This window comes from Oncorhynchus mykiss, chromosome 21 (genome assembly GCF_013265735.2).
Source record: "Oncorhynchus mykiss isolate Arlee chromosome 21, USDA_OmykA_1.1, whole genome shotgun sequence".
In the NCBI taxonomy this organism is placed as follows: Eukaryota; Metazoa; Chordata; class Actinopteri; order Salmoniformes; family Salmonidae; genus Oncorhynchus; species Oncorhynchus mykiss.
In genome coordinates, this window is record NC_048585.1 from 2,577,251 (window position 1) to 2,597,390 (window position 20,140).

At 45.3% G+C, this 20,140-nt stretch overlaps 2 protein-coding genes across 3 annotated transcripts in view; both read left to right on the forward strand.

Annotated features, from left to right (window-relative positions):
* The first annotated feature begins 1,981 nt into the window (after nucleotides 1-1,981).
* LOC110519746 (complement C1q-like protein 2) lies at nucleotides 1,982-3,209 on the forward strand. The gene is made up of 2 exons (XM_036956611.1): nucleotides 1,982-2,804; nucleotides 2,845-3,209. The coding sequence occupies exon 1, from the start codon at nucleotides 2,069-2,071 to the stop codon at nucleotides 2,705-2,707; it is 639 nt and encodes a 212-aa protein (XP_036812506.1). The 5' UTR covers nucleotides 1,982-2,068; the 3' UTR covers nucleotides 2,708-2,804; nucleotides 2,845-3,209.
* An 8,182-nt stretch (nucleotides 3,210-11,391) lies between these two features.
* LOC110519348 (TBC1 domain family member 15-like) overlaps nucleotides 11,392-20,140 on the forward strand; it is a 78,637-nt gene continuing 69,888 nt past the window's right edge. For both annotated transcript variants that reach the window (XR_005038455.1, XM_036956612.1), the window contains exons 1-5: nucleotides 11,392-11,692; nucleotides 12,360-12,458; nucleotides 12,553-12,624; nucleotides 15,781-15,940; nucleotides 17,761-17,986. Coding sequence is in view for 1 of the 2 variants with exons in the window: in XM_036956612.1 (XP_036812507.1) it covers nucleotides 11,546-11,692; nucleotides 12,360-12,458; nucleotides 12,553-12,624; nucleotides 15,781-15,940; nucleotides 17,761-17,986 (704 nt within the window). In the remaining variant the exon portion in view is untranslated. The remainder of the gene's footprint in view (nucleotides 11,693-12,359; nucleotides 12,459-12,552; nucleotides 12,625-15,780; nucleotides 15,941-17,760; nucleotides 17,987-20,140) is intronic.

Below are 20,140 nucleotides of genomic sequence, written 5' to 3' on the forward strand. Positions count from 1 at the left end.
GGCAGTAGAATGGCCTTACTGAAGAGCTCAGTGACTTTCAACTTGGCACAGTCACAGGATGCCACTTTTCCAACAAGTCAGTTCGTCAAACGTATGCTCTGCTAGAGCTTCCCCCGCTCAAATGTAAGTGCCGTTATTGTGAAGTGGAAACGTCTAGGAGCAACAACGGCTCAGCCGCGAAGTGGTAGGCCACGCAAGCGCACAGAACGGGACCGCTGAAGCACGTCACGCGTAAACATTGTCTGTCCTCGGTTGCAACACTCACTACCGAGTTCCAAAGGGCTTCTGGAAGCAACGTCAGCACAATAACTGTTTGTCTGGAGCTTCATGAAATGGGTTTCCATGGCTGAGCAGCCACACACAAGCATAAGATCACCATTCTCAATGCCAAGCGTTGGCTGGAGAGGTGTAAAGCTCGCCGCCATTGGACTCTGGAGCAGTTGAAATATGTTCTTTGGAGCGATGAATCACTCTTCACCATCTGGCAGTCCAATGGACAAATCTGTGTTTGGTGGATGCCAGGAGAACGCTACCTGCCTCTATGAATAATGGCAACTGTAAGATTTGGTGGTCTGGTGCAGTTTTTCATGGTTCGGGCTAGGCCCCTTAGTTCCAGTATAGGGAAATCTATATTCTACAGCATACAATGGCATTCTAGTTTGTTCTGTGCTTCCAACTACGATCACCACTTTATTTTAAGAATGTGCGATGCCAGAATAATATTAGAGAGAATGATTTATTTCAGCTTTTATTTCTTTCATCACATTCCCAGTTGGTCAGAAGTTTACATGCTACCAAATACTAATTGAGTGTATTGCCATTCAATTGTTTAACTTGGGTCAAACGTTTCGGGTAGCCTTCCACACGCTTCTCACAATAAGTCTCTAAGAACGAGTCTCCTTCCTGAGCAGTATGATGGCTGGGTGGTCCCACGGTGTTTATACTTGCATACTATTGTTTATACAGATGAACGTGGTACCTTCAGGCGTTTGGAAATTGCTCCCAAGGATGAACCAGACTTGTGGAGGTCTATAATTTGTTTTTGGAGGTCTTGGCTGATTTCTTTAGATTTTCCCATGATGTTAATCAAAGAGGCACTGAGTTTGAAGGTAGACCTTGAAATACATCCACAGGTACACCTCCAATTGACTTAAATGATGTCAATCAGAAGCTTCTAATGTCATGACATAATTATTTGGAATTTTCCAAGCTGTTTAAAGGCACAGTCAACTTAGTGTATGTAAACTTCTGACCCACTGGAATTGTGATACAGTGAATTATAAGTGAAATAATCTGTCTGTAAACAATTGTTGTAAAAATGACTTGTGTCATTCACAAAATAGATGTCCTAACAGACTTGCCAAAAATATAGTTTGTTAACAAGAAAAGTGTGGAGTGGTTGAAAAACGACTTAATGACTCCAACTGTATGTGCACCACGTCATTGATCGCTCTCTCTCTCTGCTGTGTCCACTGAGTCCTGCAAACCCATTGGGTAACGCTGGGCAGGCCTCTTCCTAGCTGTCACTCAAATGCAGGAGGTTGGCGCTCATTGGCTATAACTTGAATTGCTAGGGGGCTGGCCCACGTTGGTGGAAATGTAGAGAAAATGGCTTTAAAAACCAGTTGCTTTTAAACTATGGATTTGATGGTTAATTGAGGTAAAGTAATTCTGCTCATAGATTAAGCAGGTATGACCTATACATGGACACATCCAGCCCAAAGAGGGAGGTTTTAAAAAAATACTTTCTTTATTTGCCAAAGTACTGTCTGTAACTGACTTTCTGCACTCTACATCGTATATCTTTTTATAAGACATAAGTTCATTTCATTCTCTTAATATAAAGAATTCTGTCAACACAGCAAGTAGTTCAGAGAGTGTTAACTGTTTGCCTTTGGATAAATAAAAACTTGGAACTTAAACATCAGAACATTGCCACATCGGCACCTATCCAAGGACAGGTAAGTATTAACAATGAATGACTGAGTAAATGGTTCACTATTCATCTGTATAGAACTCTTGAGTTTAGGCGTTTTGATACCAAAGGATCCCAGAGTTGATCTGAAAGATGAGGACCTTCGTCGCTCTACTGTTTGTTCTCTGCAGCTGTCTCTCTGAGCTGCAGGTTTTTCAAAGTAGCGACATTGACAAGAAGCTAATCTTTATGGAAACCACAGGGAGGACCAGCGAGAGCCAGTTGGAGGAACAGAGAGTCCTACTCCAGGAGCTGAGAGCCATTGTGGCTCAACAGAGCACCAAACTGAATGAGATGGGAGCCACCGTGGAGGAACTGAAGAGAGCGAACGGAGAGAGACCGAAGGTGGCCTTCTCAGCCTCGCTGTCTGAATCCAAAGGACCAAATAGTGATGATGTCATCCTGGCCTACAAACATGTCTTCAACAATATTGGTGAGGCTTACAGTCCGGTGACGGGTATCTTCAGAGCACCGGTTAATGGAGTCTACTACTTCACATACACCGCCTTTACAACCTCCAGCAAGGGGAGAAGAGTGTCGCTGTATAAAAATGGACTCGTAATGGTGACTGTGACCGACGATGTTTCAGACTCGGAGGACGGTGGAACCAATGGTGTCACACTGCAGTTGGATGCAGGAGACGAGGTCTACACTCGACTGATGGAAGGATTTAACATCTACGATGACAATAATCACCACAGCACCTTTACTGGCTTTCTGCTCTTCACTTAGAAAACAGTTTATTCTATCGCTGAATCCTACTGCTTTATAAGGATTTAATGACATATAGTACTATGATTTAATGACATATAGTACTATGATTTATGACATATAGTACTATGATTTAATGACGTACTATGATTTATGACTAGGACAAAAAAAAATGTTTATGATATTTTTTGTGTGAACTAAGCATTGATAACAAGGTGATAAACAAACAATCGTGTGTCTTCATCATTTAACCCACCGCATCTGAATCAGAACCAACCAGTCCTGCGGGATATATTAACAAGCTCAAGTTATTTTTCAGTTATTTTTGTACGTCCTGATCGGGTGACGCAATCTTTGTGCTGCTTTGTGGCAGAATGAAAGTGTAGACCTGATTCTCTTTTCAATAACGGACTAGTGAATGATTTTTATAAATCATTTGTTTGATCAATGAGACAGAATGGGAAGTTGGAAACGGGCCTCCATGTCTAATAGATAAATAAATGTTATTTTCCAATTAAGAAAGACAACGACTAAATAATATTTCAGTTAAATTATTTCTTTATTATTTTGGGAGGTAAAGTAGGGCATAAATAACTGGTAATCATTTACCCCGTTTTGGTTTCACTCTTAGAAGCCAGATGGCACGTTGCGAAACAACTGATCTAATATTAAATCAATTCAACGAAACAAAAGAACATCTATCGGTAAGTAATAATATAATGATGTCCTCTTCTTCTTCTTTTTAAATACCATAAACCAAACAAGACACACAACAAAATTACAAACAGAAAAAAAAGGCAATTTACATCATTTGAACAAGAAATCTGACTTCAACATCCATTATGTTGTAAGAAACAACATGTTTCACAGGGCAGCCCTATATATACAGAGATTGGAGCACAGGGCAGCCCTATATATACAGAGATTGGAACACAGGGCAGCCCTATATATACAGAGATTGGAACACAGGGCAGCCCTATATATACAGAGATTGGAACACAGGGCAGCCCTATATATACAGAGATTGGAACACAGGGCAGCCCTATATATACAGAGATTGGAGCACAGGGCAGCCCTATATATACAGAGATTGGAGCACAGGGCAGCCCTATACATACAGAGATTGGAGCACAGGGCAGCCCTATATATACAGAGATTGGAACACAGGGCAGCCCTATATATACAGAGATTGGAACACAGGGCAGCCCTATATATACAGAGATTGGAACACAGGGCAGCCCTATATATACAGAGATTGGAACACAGGGCAGCCCTATATATACAGAGATTGGAACACAGGGCAGCCCTATATATACAGAGATTGGAACACAGGGCAGCCCTATATATACAGAGATTGGAACACAGGGCAGCCCTATATATACAGAGATTGGAACACAGGGCAGCCCTATATATACAGAGATTGGAACACAGGGCAGCCCTATATATACAGAGATTGGAACACAGGGCAGCCCTATATATACAGAGATTGGAGCACAGGGCAGCCCTATATATACAGAGATTGGAGCACAGGGCAGCCCTATACATACAGAGATTGGAGCACAGGGCAGCCCTATATATACAGAGATTGGAACACAGGGCAGCCCTATATATACAGAGATTGGAACACAGGGCAGCCCTATATATACAGAGATTGGAACACAGGGCAGCCCTATATATACAGAGATTGGAACACAGGGCAGCCCTATATATACAGAGATTGGAACACAGGGCAGCCCTATATATACAGAGATTGGAACACAGGGCAGCCCTATATATACAGAGATTGGAACACAGGGCAGCCCTATATATACAGAGATTGGAACACAGGGCAGCCCTATATATACAGAGATTGGAGAGATTGGAGCAGAGGGCAGCCGTACTACTGCATCCGTTGAACATTTTAGGGGTTAATTGCCTTGCTCAAAGGCACAACGGCAGGTGATTGCATCTTGGTTACTGATACTCTCAACTCTTCAGTTGCCGGCCCACTTCCGACCAGAATTCAAACGTTACTGGTCCGCTTCCCTAACCTCTATGTTACCTGCCACCCCCAAAGGAAATGATCATCCAACGTGGGGCTTGAACCAAGGACACTGAGATTAAGAGATCGTGCTCCACAGACTGAGCTAGCCAGGCAATGATTTGAACAATCTGGTTATGTGTTGGTTTTTATCCTGTTATGTGTTATAATTGTGCGTCATTGTCTTGTTGTCAGTGTGTATAATGGTGTTGTTATCATTGTGTTGTTGCCATTTTGTGTCATTGTGTTGTTGTCATGGTGTTGTTGTCATGGTAAATCATTGTGTTGTTGTCAGTGTGTATAGATGTGTTATAGTCATGGTGTTGTTGTCATGGTGAATCATTGTGTTGTTGACTTTGTGTAGCATTGTGCTGTTGTTCTGGTGTATCATTGTGCTGTTGACTTTTTGTATCATTGTGCTGTTGTTCTGGTGTATCATTGTGCTGTTGTCTTTGTGTATCATTGTGTTGTTGTTCTGGTGTATCATTGTGCTGTTGTCTTTGTGTATCATTGTGTTGTTGTCATGGTTTATCATTGTGTTGTTGTTCTGGTGAATCATTGTGTTGTTGTCATGGTGTATCATTGTGTTGTTGTTCTGGTGTATCATTGTGTTGTTGTCCTGGTGTATCATTGTGTTGATGTCATGGTGTATCATTGTTGTTGTCTTTGTGTATCATTGTGTTGTTGTTCTGGTGTATCACTGTGTTGTTGTCATGGTGTATCATTGTGTTGTTGTCATGGTGTATCATTGTGTTGTTGTCATGGTGTATCATTGTGTTGTTGTTCTGGTGTATCATTGTGTTGTTGTCATGGTGTATCATTGTGTTGCCATGGTGTATCATTGTGTTGTTGTTCTGGTGTATCATTGTGTTGTTGTCATGGTGTATCATTGTGTTGTTGTTCTGGTGTATCATTGTGTTGTTGTTCTGGTGTATCATTGTGTTGTTGTTCTGGTGTATCATTGTGTTGTTGTCATGGTGTATCATTGTGTTGTTGTCATGGTGTATCATTGTGTTGTTGTCATGGTGTATCATTGTGTTGTTGTTCTGGTGTATCATTGTGTTGTTGTCATGGTGTATCATTGTGTTGTTGTCATGGTGTATCATTGTGATGTTGTCATGGTGTATCATTGTGTTGTTGTCATGGTGTATCATTGTGTTGTTGTCATGTGGATTTTACATGTTTTTTTACGTCTCATCCTTACCTGCTGCAAAACCAATTGCCTTCTGGGACAAATCAAATTCCATCCATAAATCCCTTTCTATATCATCAGTCACAAAGTGCTTTTACGGTAAGCCGGCCTAGATCCCTATGCAAGCAGCAGTATAGTGACAAGTAAACATCTCCTTAGAAGGAAGAAACCTTGAGAGAAACAAGAGTCAGGGAGAAACTTAATTTCTCCTCGGCTCCTTCTCAAAATCCACTGGAGGAGAAGATCAGAGGGGAAAGACCTCTAGCTTTTTTCCATTGTGTTTTTGAGAAGGAGACGAGGAGAGAGAGGACGCGAGGAGTATGCATTTGAGATTCTCCCTCATACGGGAGGAGGCCCATCCTTCTCCCAGGTTGACGTTTATTGTCATTAATCTTGCCCTGGAGGCAGAACTGCTTGATTTTCATTAGATGGGCCAGCAGTCAAAATAGGCTATATTGTAAAAGTTCATGAAAACAAACATTTGCTTCTTGGTCTTCTTTTAAGTTTGGGATTAGTCATTAGGGTTAGCAGTGTGGTTAAGTTAGGTTAAACTGTATATTTTATGACTTTGTGGCTGTGCCAGCTAGTGACCACTCTGCAGGCTGCCTCTAGGGCAAGATTCATGACAATAAATGCCAAACTGCGTCCTCCTCTTGCTGTACTGGTTAGAAGCTAATAATACACAAGACCACTAGGTGGTGACATCACACCAGGAAAACTAATGGGAACCGTGAACACAGACCAAGGTGGCGACATCACACCAGGAAAACTAATGGGAACCGTGAACACAGACCAAGGTGATGACATCACACCAGGAAAACGAATGGGAACTGTGAACACAGACCAAGGTGGTGACATCACACCAGGAAAACTAATGGGAACCGTGAACACAGACCAAGGTGGTGACATCACACCAGGAAAACTAATGGGAACTGTGAACACAGACCAAGGTGGTGACATCACACCAGGAAAACGAATGGGAACCGTGAACACAGACCAAGGTGGTGACATCACACCAGGAAAACTAATGGGAACCGTGAACAGAGACCAAGGTGGTGACATCACACCAGGAAAACTAATGGGAACCGTGAACACAGACCAAGGTGGTGACATCACACCAGGAAAACTAATGGGAACCGTGAACACAGACCAAGGTGGCGACATCACACCAGGAAAACTACTTGCCAGGTTTCCTGGAGAAGTTCACTGACACTTTTTACAGAATGACATCAATAACCTCATGAAAACAGCGACCTGTGTTTTTAAAGACGTTAGTCGGTGTGTGTGTGTGTGTGTGTACAGTGCCTTGCAAAAGTATTCGGCCCCCTTGAACTTTGCGACCTTTTGCCACATTTCAGGCTTCAAACATAAAGATATAAAACTGTATTTTTTTGTGAAGAATCAACAACAAGTGGGACACAATCATGAAGTGGAACGACATTTATTGGATATTTCAAACTTTTTTAACAAATCAAAAACTGAAAAATTGGGCGTGCAAAATTATTCAGCCCCCTTAAGTTAATAGTTTGTAGCGCCACCTTTTGCTGCGATTACAGCTGTAAGTCGCTTGGGGTATGTCTCTATCAGTTTTGCACATCGAGAGACTGACATTTTTTCCCATTCCTCCTTGCAAAACAGCTCGAGCTCAGTGAGGTTGGATGGAGAGCATTTGTGAACAGCAGTTTTCAGTTCTTTCCACAGATTCTCGATTGGATTCAGGTCTGGACTTTGACTTGGCCATTCTAACACCTGGATATGTTTATTGTTGAACCATTCCATAGTAGATTTTGCTTTATGTTTTGGATCATTGTCTTGTTGGAAGACAAATCTCCGTCTCAGTCTCAGGTCTTTTGCAGACTCCATCAGGTTTTCTTCCAGAATGGTCCTGTATTTGGCTCCATCCATCTTCCCATCAATTTTAACCATCTTCCCTGTCCCTGCTGAAGAAAAGCAGGCCCAAACCATGATGCTGCCACCACCATGTTTGACAGTGGGGATGGTGTGTTCAGCTGTGTTGCTTTTACGCCAAACATAACATTTTGCATTGTTGCCAAAAAGTTCAATTTTGGTTTCATCTTACCAGAGCACCTTCTTCCACATGTTTGGTGTGTCTCCCAGGTGGCTTGTGGCAAACTTTAAACAACACTTTTTATGGATATCTTTAAGAAATGGCTTTCTTCTTGCCACTCTTCCATAAAGGCCAGATTTGTGCAATATACGACTGATTGTTGTCCTATGGACAGAGTCTCCCACCTCAGCTGTAGATCTCTGCAGTTCATCCAGAGTGATCATGGGCCTCTTGGCTGCATCTCTGATCAGTCTTCTCCTTGTATGAGCTGAAAGTTTAGAGGGACGGCCAGGTCTTGGTAGATTTGCAGTGGTCTGATACTCCTTCCATTTCAATATTATCGCTTGCACAGTGCTCCTTGGGATGTTTAAAGCTTGGGAAATCTTTTTGTATCCAAATCCGGCTTTAAACTTCTTCACAACAGTATCTCGGACCTGCCTGGTGTGTTCCTTGTTCTTCATGATGCTCTCTGCGCTTTTGACAGACCTCTGAGACTATCACAGTGCAGGTGCATTTATACGGAGACTTGATTACACACAGGTGGATTGTATTTATCATCATTAGTCATTTAGGTCAACATTGGATCATTCAGAGATCCTCACTGAACTTCTGGAGAGAGTTTGCTGCACTGAAAGTAAAGGGGCTGAATAATTTTGCACGCCCAATTTTTCAGTTTTTGATTTGTTAAAAAAGTTTGAAATATCCAATAAATGTCGTTCCACTTCATGATTGTGTCCCACTTGTTGTTGATTCTTCACAAAAAAATAAAGTTTTATATCTTTATGTTTGAAGCCTGAAATGTGGCAAAAGTTCGCAAAGTTCAAGGGGGCCGAATACTTTCGCAAGGCACTGTATATGTTTGTGCTCGTGCGTGCTCGTGCGTGTGTAGGAGGGCACCATGGAGAGAATATTCATTTTTAGTCATACACGAAACTGCACTGGCACTCTGTCTAACTGTGGGAGTCATCATCATGTTTGTGGTTGAGTGAACCAGAGACCAAGCGGTTCTTCAGAGTGTGTGTACTTGAACTTAGAGCATTATTACTGACTGCTGTAGCCTCCAGTGGGAACAGACTGAGTGGTGAGTTAGAACAGTTTATGAGAAAGTGATACACACTTCCCTTCAGACTCATCCAGGGGCCGTCCCAGATACCCCTTCTCCTTCTCTCCTGGAATATTAGCCTCATCCATCCCAGATACCCCTTCTGTCTCCTGAAATATTAGCCTCATCCATCCCAGAGACACCTTCTCCTTCTCTCTCTCTCTCTCTCTCTCTCTCTGTGTCTCTCTCTGTCTCTCTCTGTCTCTCTCTCTAACTCTCACACTATTTCTCCCTCTTCTCTCTCTCTTCTGTGAAGACAAAGAGGTCTTACAGGAGCCAGAAGAGGTAAATGTGTGAGCTGGTCTGTAAATGGAGCAATTCCAGCTTTAATTTGCTATTAAGTGAGAACAAGATGCACTAAATTATACATTAGAAAGAGAGAGAGAGAGAGAGGAGAAAGAGAAAACCCACTGACACCCCTATCAGATCACAGCAAAATCACATTGTACTTGAACAGAGAAATATTCAATCATGAGGCATCAAGCTGAATAAACTGCATACATTTTAGAAATGTTACAGACGAAAGGAAAGTAGTGTAGAAACCTACCAGAAAGTAATTAATCACAACAAATTCAATCCCTTCTAGACAACTTTCTGGATAAAACGTTTCACTTGCAATAGCGAAGGTGTAAACTTGGCAGTAGAAAGCCTAAATAGCTTCACTATCAAATCTAAACATTTCAACCAGACAACATAAGAATATGAACAACAATGACAAATGGTTGGATGAAAAGTGCAAAATCCTAAGAAATAAATTGAGGAACATATCTAACCAAAAACACAGAGACCCAGAAAACCTGAGTCTACGCCTTCACTATAGTGAATCATTAAAACAATACAGAAATACACTACGGAAAAAGAAGGAACAGCATGTCAGAAATCAGCTCAATGTAATTGAAGAATCCATAGACTCTAACCACTTCTGGGAAAATTGGAAAAAACAAATAGTTATCTATCAAAATGGAGATGTATGGGTAAACCACTTCAAAACATATATTTATTTTATAACAAAGAACAAACAGCAAAAACACATACATGAACAATAGAAAATATTAGTCAGCTATTAAAGACTACCAGAACCCACTGGATTCTCCAATTACATTGAATGAACTACAGGACACAATACAACCCCTCCAACCCTAACAGGCCTGTGGTGTTGATGGTATCCTACATTAAATTATTAATTATACAGACAACAAATTTCACTTCGCTATATTTAAACTCTTTAACATCATCCTCAGCTCTGGCATCTTCCCTAAAACTTGGAACCGAGGACTGATCACCCCAAACCACAAAAGTGGAGACAAATCCGACCCCAATAACTACCTATATGTGTCAACAGCAACCTTGGGAAAATCCTCTGCATTATCATTAACAGCAGACTCCTACATTTCCTCAGTGAAAACAATGAACTGAGCAAATGTCAAATTGGCTTTTTACCAAATTACCGTACGACAGGCCACATATTCAAATAAAATCAAATGTATTTATATAGCCCTTCATACATCAGCTGATATCTCAAAGTGCTGTACAGAAAACCCAGCCTTTAACTATTTGCACATCGTTACAACACTGTATATATACATAATATGACATTTGAAATGTCTCTAATTCCTTTTAAACTTTGTTGTTTGTTATTGTCTTTTTCACTTTTGTTTATTATCTATTTCACTTGCTTTGACAATGTAAACATGTTTCCCATGCCAATGAAGCCCTTTGAATTGAAGAGAGAGAGAGTTGATTTTATCACCTGCTCGCTTAAGGTATGACACCAGTCTTTGACTGGTACCCCCCTGTACATAGCCTCGCTAGTTATCTTATTGTTGCTCTTTAATAATTTGTTATTTTTCTATTTTCTTATTTATAATTTTTTTTACTTCAGTTAATTAATTTTAGTAAGAAATTCTTAACACTTATTTTTCATGAAACTGCATTGTTTGTTAAGGGCTTGTAAAATAAGCATTTCACTGTAAGGTCTACTTCACCTGTTGTACTCGGTACATGTGACAAATACAATTTGATTTGATGATTTTTTTTATATTTATATATTTTTTTACCTTTATTTAACTAGGCAAGTCAGTTAAGAACAAATTCTTATTTGACTAAATATGTACAGGGTTTTACAACCTTTGTCTGGAATAAAAAACGCAAATTAAACACTACACAACGAAGTCCAAAGGTGCCACCTCCCACTCCTACTGGTTGGTGTAATCATTAGTCCAAACAGTTCCAAAAAAAACGAGAGATTCTATTGGACAGATTAAGGTAGGTCCCGCCCCGTTTCGTTCCGTTTACGAAACGTTTTGCAACAGAATCGGGATAATGACTTCACCCCTGTTAACGCCAATGTTCCCTGGCGAATGTTTGCGGAAGTGGAAGCTTGAACAAATAACAGTTCAATTAATAATCTCTGTTGTATGCGAGATACACTCAACTTTTTCAATGATCTCGTTATTTGCGTCGTTGGTTTACAATGAATGTGTCAAAAATCAGCAACACACATTGACGAGTATGTAGTTATTTGTTCTGCCCTCCCCTCCCAAAACAACTGGAAACGCGTGAGCTGTCCTACTACGTCGTCGTCAGCTGAGACAGGCGACATGGCGACTTCAGCGGGCTTCAAGGTGCTGAGAAAACAGATTTGTGGCATTTAGTTAAAAATATATATATATATACATATGCTTTGTTCGCATTGTCAACGGATCATGTTGTCTGTGAGGTTTTGTAAATAGTTGAACCGAAAACAGTTGGCTAGAAGTTGAACAAAAACATTGTCGACACTTGACAGCTAACATAACGTTAGTTAGTAGAAGTCGCCTGTCCAGTTGGCAGAGTAGTGCAGATTCAGGTGAAACAAAGTGGTTTTCGGTCATAAGAAGTTACTTGTAAAATGTTGAACCTGCCGACTTCCAGAATACCAACAGGCTCATGTTGTTAGCTTTCATAGTGACAAGTCGAGCTAACTTGTTGTAACGTTACTAACGACCACCAAAACAAACATGCAAAACAGTTTAAAAGTTGTCAGGAAGTTGGTTGAGCCTGCTACCTAGTTAGCCACAACATCACGTTCCTGAAAAGGTAGAAAGAATGTGAAATTGGTCAATGTTCAAAGAGCAAAATTATAAACAATGCAGCAAATGTACCCCATTACATTATCACATGGAAATAGCACTTGATTTGGATGAAGTTAGCTAGCTAGGTACATTAGGCCTATTTGTTTACCAAGTCTCCAACAACAACATAACATGAGTTGTATTCATCTCTGAATGCGTTTCCCTCTTTCTCTCTCAGGTTCTATATGAGCATGATGGAGTTTTTATACACACCAACCCAGAAAGGAGTGAGGAGCAGGATTCCCTGACTTCGGGATCCCTGCGTGTCCTGGACCAGGTATGTCAATATGGAACAACAGAATGAGATGTATCCTTCCCTGTTATGATGTCCACAGATCAGACTGAACATTCCTTCTCGTCATTTCTACCAGGATGGAGACATAGTGCTGGAATATAAACCCGTGGAAGATGTTGACCACTCTGCCATGCTGTGTGCTGCCAAGGTTAGACTTTATTTACATATCTTTTTGATGTAATATTCCATGTTTAAGGTCATCATAAACAAAGTGTACACATGTGCGTATATTAAAATACTAACAAGATTACTCTTATCAATCTTACTGGTACATTCATATAGAAAAACTGCTGATTGGCTTTTGGCCACAACTGTTGGCTGGTGCTGACAATACAGACAGACAGTGCAATTTGTTTAACATGGAAATAGCTGTTCTATCAGTCAGCCTACAGTAGCAGCCAATGTGTGGTGTTCAGTGTAGACCTACATTTCATGAGACCTTTGGGGAGAAAAAAAACACACGCAGCACGGTGTCCGCGCAGCTTAAAGGGAACATTAGTCGGGATTATGGTGACAACACTCCTCATTTTTACATGTCGGCTTGGCTGTATCCATGGTGACACATCGGTTGTCTTGAGAGCTGGACGATGACTGTCAAACCACAGTCTGGCTCCAATCACCTTGGTCATGTGACAGCAGCATCGCTTCATGTTTCCTGTCTCTGTTTCTCTGCTGCACTAGAGTGCAGATGTTCTAGTGATCTCTTGACTGAAATAAAAACCCTTGAGAGCGGAGATGCAACAGGAAACCGAAGCCCAGAAGTATATCCTGATTCCTGAATCTAAAATGGTTCATCCCGGTCGTGATGAAAACACATAGCTAGCTCATCTCTTCATGGAAACTAACTCTCCTCTCTCTACCAGCCACTCAGGACAGATGTCTGTCAGTTTGGTTCTCTGTGGTTCTCATCCCGGTCGTGATGAAAACACATAGCTAGCTCATCTCTTCATGGAAACTAACTCTCCTCTCTCTACCAGCCACTCAGGACAGATGTCTGTCAGTTTGGTTCTCTGTGGTTCTCATCCCGGTCGTGATGAAAACACATAGCTAGCTCATCTCTTCATGGAAACTAACTCTCCTCTCTCTACCAGCCACTCAGGACAGATGTCTGTCAGTTTGGTTCTCTGTGGTTCTCATCCCGGTCGTGATGAAAACACATAGCTAGCTCATCTCTTCATGGAAACTAACTCTCCTCTCTCTACCAGCCACTCAGGACAGATGTCTGTCAGTTTGGTTCTCTGTGGTTCTCATCCCGGTCGTGATGAAAACACATAGCTAGCTCATCTCTTCATGGAAACTAACTCTCCTCTCTCTACCAGCCACTCAGGACAGATGTCTGTCAGTTTGGTTCTCTGTGGTTCTCATCCCGGTCGTGATGAAAACACATAGCTAGCTCATCTCTTCATGGAAACTAACTCTCCTCTCTCTACCAGCCACTCAGGACAGATGTCTGTCAGTTTGGTTCTCTGTGGTTCTCATCCCGGTCGTGATGAAAACACATAGCTAGCTCATCTCTTCATGGAAACTAACTCTCCTCTCTCTACCAGCCACTCAGGACAGATGTCTGTCAGTTTGGTTCTCTGTGGTTCTCATCCCGGTCGTGATGAAAACACATAGCTAGCTCATCTCTTCATGGAAACTTACTCTCCTCTCTCTACCAGCCACTCAGGACAGATGTCTGTCAGTTTGGTTCTCTGTGGTTCTCATCCCGGTCGTGATGAAAACACATAGCTAGCTCATCTCTTCATGGAAACTAACTCTCCTCTCTCTACCAGCCACTCAGGACAGATGTCTGTCAGTTTGGTTCTCTGTGGTTCTCATCCCGGTTTAATTTGAATAGTCTCTCTCATAGTATTTCCAGCCTTTTCTGTATTTATCTGTACCACTACCTACCCAGCCAGCCAGCCACCTACACAGCCAGCCACCTACACAGCCAGCCAGCCACCTACCCAGCCAGCCACCTAGCCAGCCAGCCACCTACCCAGCCAGAACTATGTACTGTATATAGATAGTACAACATTTTGGGGTCACTTAGACATTTCTGAAAAACAGCAGATTTTTAATGGAATATCTACATAGGCGTACAGAGGAGCATTATCAGCAACCATCACTCCTGTGTTCCAATGGCACGTTATGTAGCTAATCCAAGTTTATACTTTTAAAAGGCTAATTGATCATTAGAAAACCCCTTTCACAGAACAGTGCAAATGGAGGCCCCGGTGCACAACTGAGCAAAAGGGCAAGTACATTTGTGTCTAGTTTGAGAAACAGATGCCTCACATATCCTCAACTGGCAGCTTCATTAAATAGTTACTGCAAAACACCAGTCCCAACGTCAACAGTGAAGAGGCGACTCTGGGATGCTGGCCTTCTAGGCAGAGTTGCGAAAAAGAAAGCCATATCTCAGACTGGCCAATTAAAAAGAAAAGATTAAGATGGGCAAAAGAACACAGCCATTGGACAGATGAAGATTTGGAGAAAAAAAGTGTTATGGACAGACGAATCTGAGTTTGAGGTGTCACAAAGAAGAACATTCATGAGATGCAGAAAAGATGCTGGGAGGAGTGCTTGACGCCATCTGTCAAACATGGTGGAGGCAATGTGGTGGCCTGGGGGTGTTTTGGTGGTGGTAAAGTGTGAGATTTGTACAGGGTAAAAGGGATCTTGAAGAAGGAAGGCTATCACTCCATGTTGCAACGCCATGCCATACCCTGTGGATGGCGCTTATTTGGAGCCAATTCCCTCCTACAACAGGACAATGACCCAAAGAACAGCTCTAAACTATGTAATAACTATTTAGGGAAGAAGCAGTCAGCTGGTATTCTGTCTATAATGGATTGGCCAGCACAGTCACTGGATCTCAACCCTATTGATCTGTTGTGGGAGCATCTTGACCGTAAGAAGTGCTCATCTAGCCAATCCAACGGGTGGGAGGTGCTTCAGGAAGCATGGGGTGAAATCTCTTCAGATTACCTCAACAAATTGACAACTAGAATGCCAAAGGTTTGCAAGGCTGTGATTGCTGCAAATGGAGGATTCTTTGACAAAAGCAGAGTTTGAAGGACACAATTATTATTTAAATTAAAAATCATTATTTATAACCTTGTCAACGTCTTGACTATATTTCCTATTCATTTTGCAACTCATTTCAGGTATGTTTTCATGGAAAACAAGGACATTTCTACATGACCCCAAACTTTTGAACAGTACTGTGGATAGTACAGCATATGGGTAGGTGTGTGTACTGTATATAGATAGTACAGTATATGGGTGGGTCTGAGTATACCTGTATTCTCTCTCCCAGGAGTCTAGCTCTGTGTTTGAATGGGGCCAGCGGCACCAGGGTCCGAGCCAAGACCCAGGAGACAAGCCTACCAGGCAGGTAGAGCACCAGCTGAGCTGTGAGACAGAATGGGACATGGTTCACACTGTTCAGTTCAGGAAGAAACCCAGCAACAATGAAGGTGAGTGGAAGAGAACACCCTAGAACACAGCAGAACACCCTAGAACACAGCAGAACACCCTAGAGCACAGCAGAACACCCTAGAGCACAGCAGAACACCCTAGAACACAGCAGAACAGAGTAGGCCCGGGTAGGCCACAGTAGAATGGCCATTGATTTGACCTTTTTATTTAGTCAGGGAAAGTCATGGAGAACATATCAATGTTTTAGCGTCATCGTGCTTCCTCTATGGAGAGACAAATGTCACTATTCCTTACCTGTCCAGCTGATATATTGTCATTACCTGGAGCCTACTGCAATGAGATATGTCCGGTTTCTTTGAACTGTCAAGTCTAGTACTGGAACCACAATGTCTAGTACTGGAACCACAATGTCTGGTACTGGAACCACAATGTCTGGTACTGGAACCACAATGTCTGGTACTGGAACCACAATGTCTGGTACTGGAACCACAATGTCTGGTACTGGAACCACAATGTCTGGTACTGGAACCACAATGTCTGGTACTGGAACCACAAAGTCTAGTACTGGAACCACAATGTCTGGTACTGGAACCACGATGTCTAGTACTGGAACCACAATGTCTGGTACTGGAACCACAATGTCTGGTACTGGAACCACAATGTCTAGTACTGGAACCACAATGTCTGGTACTGGAACCACAATGTCTGGTACTGGAACCACAATGTCTGGTACTGGAACCACAATGTCTGGTACTGGAACCACAATGTCTAGCACTGGAACCACAATGTCTGGTACTGGAACCACAATGTCTAGTACTGGAACCACAATGTCTGGTACTGGAACCACAATGTCTGGTACTGGAACCACAATGTCTGGTACTGGAACCACAATGTCTGGTACTGGAACCACAATGTCTGGTACTGGAACCACAATGTCTGGTACTGGAACCACGATGTCTGGTACTGGAACCACAATGTCTGGTACTGGAACCACAATGTATAGTACTGGAACCACAATGTCTGGTACTGGAACCACAATGTATAGTACTGGAACCACAATGTCTGGTACTGGAACCACAATGTCTGGTACTGGAACCACAATGTCTGGTACTGGAACCACAATGTCTAGTACTGGAACCACAATGCAACATAATTGTTGTTCTTGGCCTTGCCGTTCTGTGGTTCTTCCTGGCAAGGCTTAACCTTGTTAAGCGTGCAGCGGCCTCTCTCATATATACAGTATATTTCTCTCTCTCTCTCCCTCCTTTCTGGCTGGAATTCCAAAACACCTCCCCTCTTTACGTCCAGAAGCTGCTTTAGCAGAGCGACCATGATTAAGTTGGTTGGAGGAGAGGAGACTAATTGCTTCACTTTTCCCACAGTACGATCAATCTTCTCCAGCAGGCCCTTGGGGGATTAATCAGGCCTCCTGCTACTTCCTGCTCTGCAGACATTTAAATGTCAAGCGAGTCAAATTAAAAAGCATTACACATGGATCTATACAACTATAGATGAAGTGTGGCATGAACGTTGTGCTGCTTGTCTCTCTGCATTAGGAAAACCCCTAGCGAGAATACACACACATACTCTAATTTGTGTGTGAGTAAATGTGTAGTGTTGTGTATCTAAACCCCCCCCCTCTCTCTCACCCCTACCTCATTGTGTGAGTACATGTGTTGTGTATCTAAACCCCCTACCCCCCCTCTCTCTCCATCTCTCCCCCCCTCTCTCTCCCCCACCTCATTGTGTGAGGACATATGTAGTGTTGTGTATCTAAACCCCCCCCCTCCACCTCCCACACCTCATTGTGTGTTTCTGTGTATATCCTGTCTCTAAACCCCTCTCCCTCTCTCTCCAGGTGCTCCTCCTCAACCCGCTCCCATCCCAGAGAAGAGTAAGGGTTCCCGGCTGTTCTTCCGTCTCAGTGACCTGGCCTCGGTCAGGGTGAAGGAGGAGGGCTGGTCCTACCTGGTGTTCACCCTCAGAGACTGCAACATGGGGGTTGAGCTGCCTGCCCTACACTTTCACCAGGGAGGTAGTGAAGTCTTCCTGGATTGTCTCAGGAAATACCTGCTGCTGACAGAGTACGTAGACCAGACAGTACATATACATACTGCTGACAGAGTAGGTAGACCAGACAGTACATGTACATGTTGAGATGCATGCTGCTGACAGAGTACGTAGACCAGACAGTACATATACATGTTGAGATACATGCTGCTGACAGAGTACATAGACCAGACAGTACTAGGCGAGGGAGCGGGGCTAGGCGAGGGAGCGGGGCTAGGCGAGGGAGCGGGGCTAGGCGAGGGAGCGGGGCTAGGCGAGGGAGCTGGGCTAGGTGAGGGAGTTGGGGCTAGGTGAGGGAGTTGGGGCTAGGTGAGGGAGTGGGGCTAGGTGAGGGAGTTGGGGCTAGGCGAGGGAGCGGGGGCTAGGTGATGGAGCGGGGCTAGGCGAGGGAGTTGGGGCTAGGCGAGGGAGTTGGGGCTAGGCGAGGGAGTTGGGGCTAGGCGAGGGAGTTGGGGCTAGGCGAGGGAGCGGGGCTAGGCGAGGGAGTTGGGGCTAGGCGAGGGAGCGGGGGCTAGGCGAGGGAGCGGGGCTAGGCGAGGGAGCTGGGGCTAGGCGAGGGAACTGGGGCTAGGCGAGGGAGCGGGGCTAGGTGAGGGAGCGGGGCTAGGTGAGGGAGCGGGGCTAGGCGAGGGAATTGGGGCTAGGCGAGGGAGTTGGGGCTAGGCGAGGGAGTTGGGGCTAGGTGAGGGAGCGGGGCTAGGCGAGGGAGTTGGGGCTAGGCGAGGGAGCGGGGCTAGGCGAGGGAGCGGGGCTAGGTGAGGGAGCGGGGCTAGGTGAGGGAGTTGGGGCTAGGTGAGTGAGTTGGGCTAGGTGAGTGAGTTGGGCAAGGCGAGGGAGCGGGGCTAGGCGAGGGAGCGGGGCTAGAAAGTTGGGCTAGGTGAGGCAGTTGGGGCTAGGCGAGGGAGCGGGGGCTAGGTGAGGGGGCGGGGCTAGGCGAGGGAGTTGGGGCTAGGTGAGGGAGCGGGGCTAGGCGAGGGAGTTGGGGCTAGGTGAGGGAGCGGGGCTAGGCGAGGGAGTTGGGGCTAGGTGAGGGAGCGGGGCTAGGCGAGGGAGTTGGGGCTAGGCAAGGGAGCGGGGCTAGGCGAGGGAGTTGGGGCTAGGCGAGGGAGCGGGGCTAGGCGAGGGAGCGGGGCTAGGCGAGGGAGTTGGGGCTAGGTGAGGGAGCTAGGCGAGGGAGTTGGGGCTAGGCGAGGGAGCGGGGGCTAGGCGAGGGAGCTGGGGCTAGGTGAGGGAGCGGGGCTAGGCGAGGGAGTTGGGGCTAGGTGAGGGAGCGGGGCTAGGCGAGGGAGCGGGGCTAGGCGAGGGAGCGGGGCTAGGCGAGGGAGCGGGGCTAGGCGAGGGAGCGGGGCTAGGCGAGGGAGCGGGGCTAGGCGAGGGAGTTGGGGCTAGGTGAGGGAGCGGGGCTAGGCGAGGGAGTTGGGGCTAGGTGAGGGAGCGGGGCTAGGCGAGGGAGCGGGGCTAGGCGAGGGAGCGGGGCTAGGCGAGGGAGCGGGGCTAGGCGAGGGAGCGGGGCTAGGCGAGGGAGCGGGGCTAGGCGAGGGAGCGGGGCTAGGTGAGGGAGTTGGGACTAGGTGAGGGAGCGGGGCTAGGTGAGGGAGCGGGACTAGGCGAGGGAGCGGGGCTAGGCGAGGGAGTTGGGACTAGGCGAGGGAGCGGGGCTAGGCGAGGGAGTGGGGCTAGGTGAGGGAGCGGGGCTAGGTGAGGGAGTTGGGACTAGGTGAGGGAGCGGGGCTAGGTGAGGGAGTTGGGACTAGGCGAGGGAGCGGGGCTAGGTGAGGGAGTTGGGACTAGGCGAGGGAGCGGGGCTAGGCGAGGGAGTTGGGACTAGGCGAGGGAGCGGGGCTAGGCGAGGGAGTTGGGGCTAGGTGAGGGAGCGGGGCTAGGTGAGGGAGTTGGGACTAGGTGAGGGAGCGGGGCTAGGTGAGGGAGTTGGGACTAGGCGAGGGAGTGGGGGCTTGGCGAGGGAGTTGGGGCTAGTCGAGGGAGTGGGGGCTAGGTGAGGGAGTTGGGGCTAGGCGAGGGAGTTGGGGCTAGGCGAGGGAGTTGGGGCTAGGCGAGGGAGTGGGGGCTAGGCGAGGGAGTGGGGGCTAGGCGAGGGAGTTGGGGCTAGGCGAGGGAGTTGGGGCTAGGCGAGGGAGTTGGGGCTAGGCGAGGGAGCGGGGCTAGGC

Bases quoted from the DNA above. Each gene is read 5' to 3' on its own strand.
- LOC110519746 (XM_036956611.1), top strand. From the start codon at position 2,069: ATGAGGACCTTCGTCGCTCTACTGTTTGTTCTCTGCAGCTGTCTCTCT.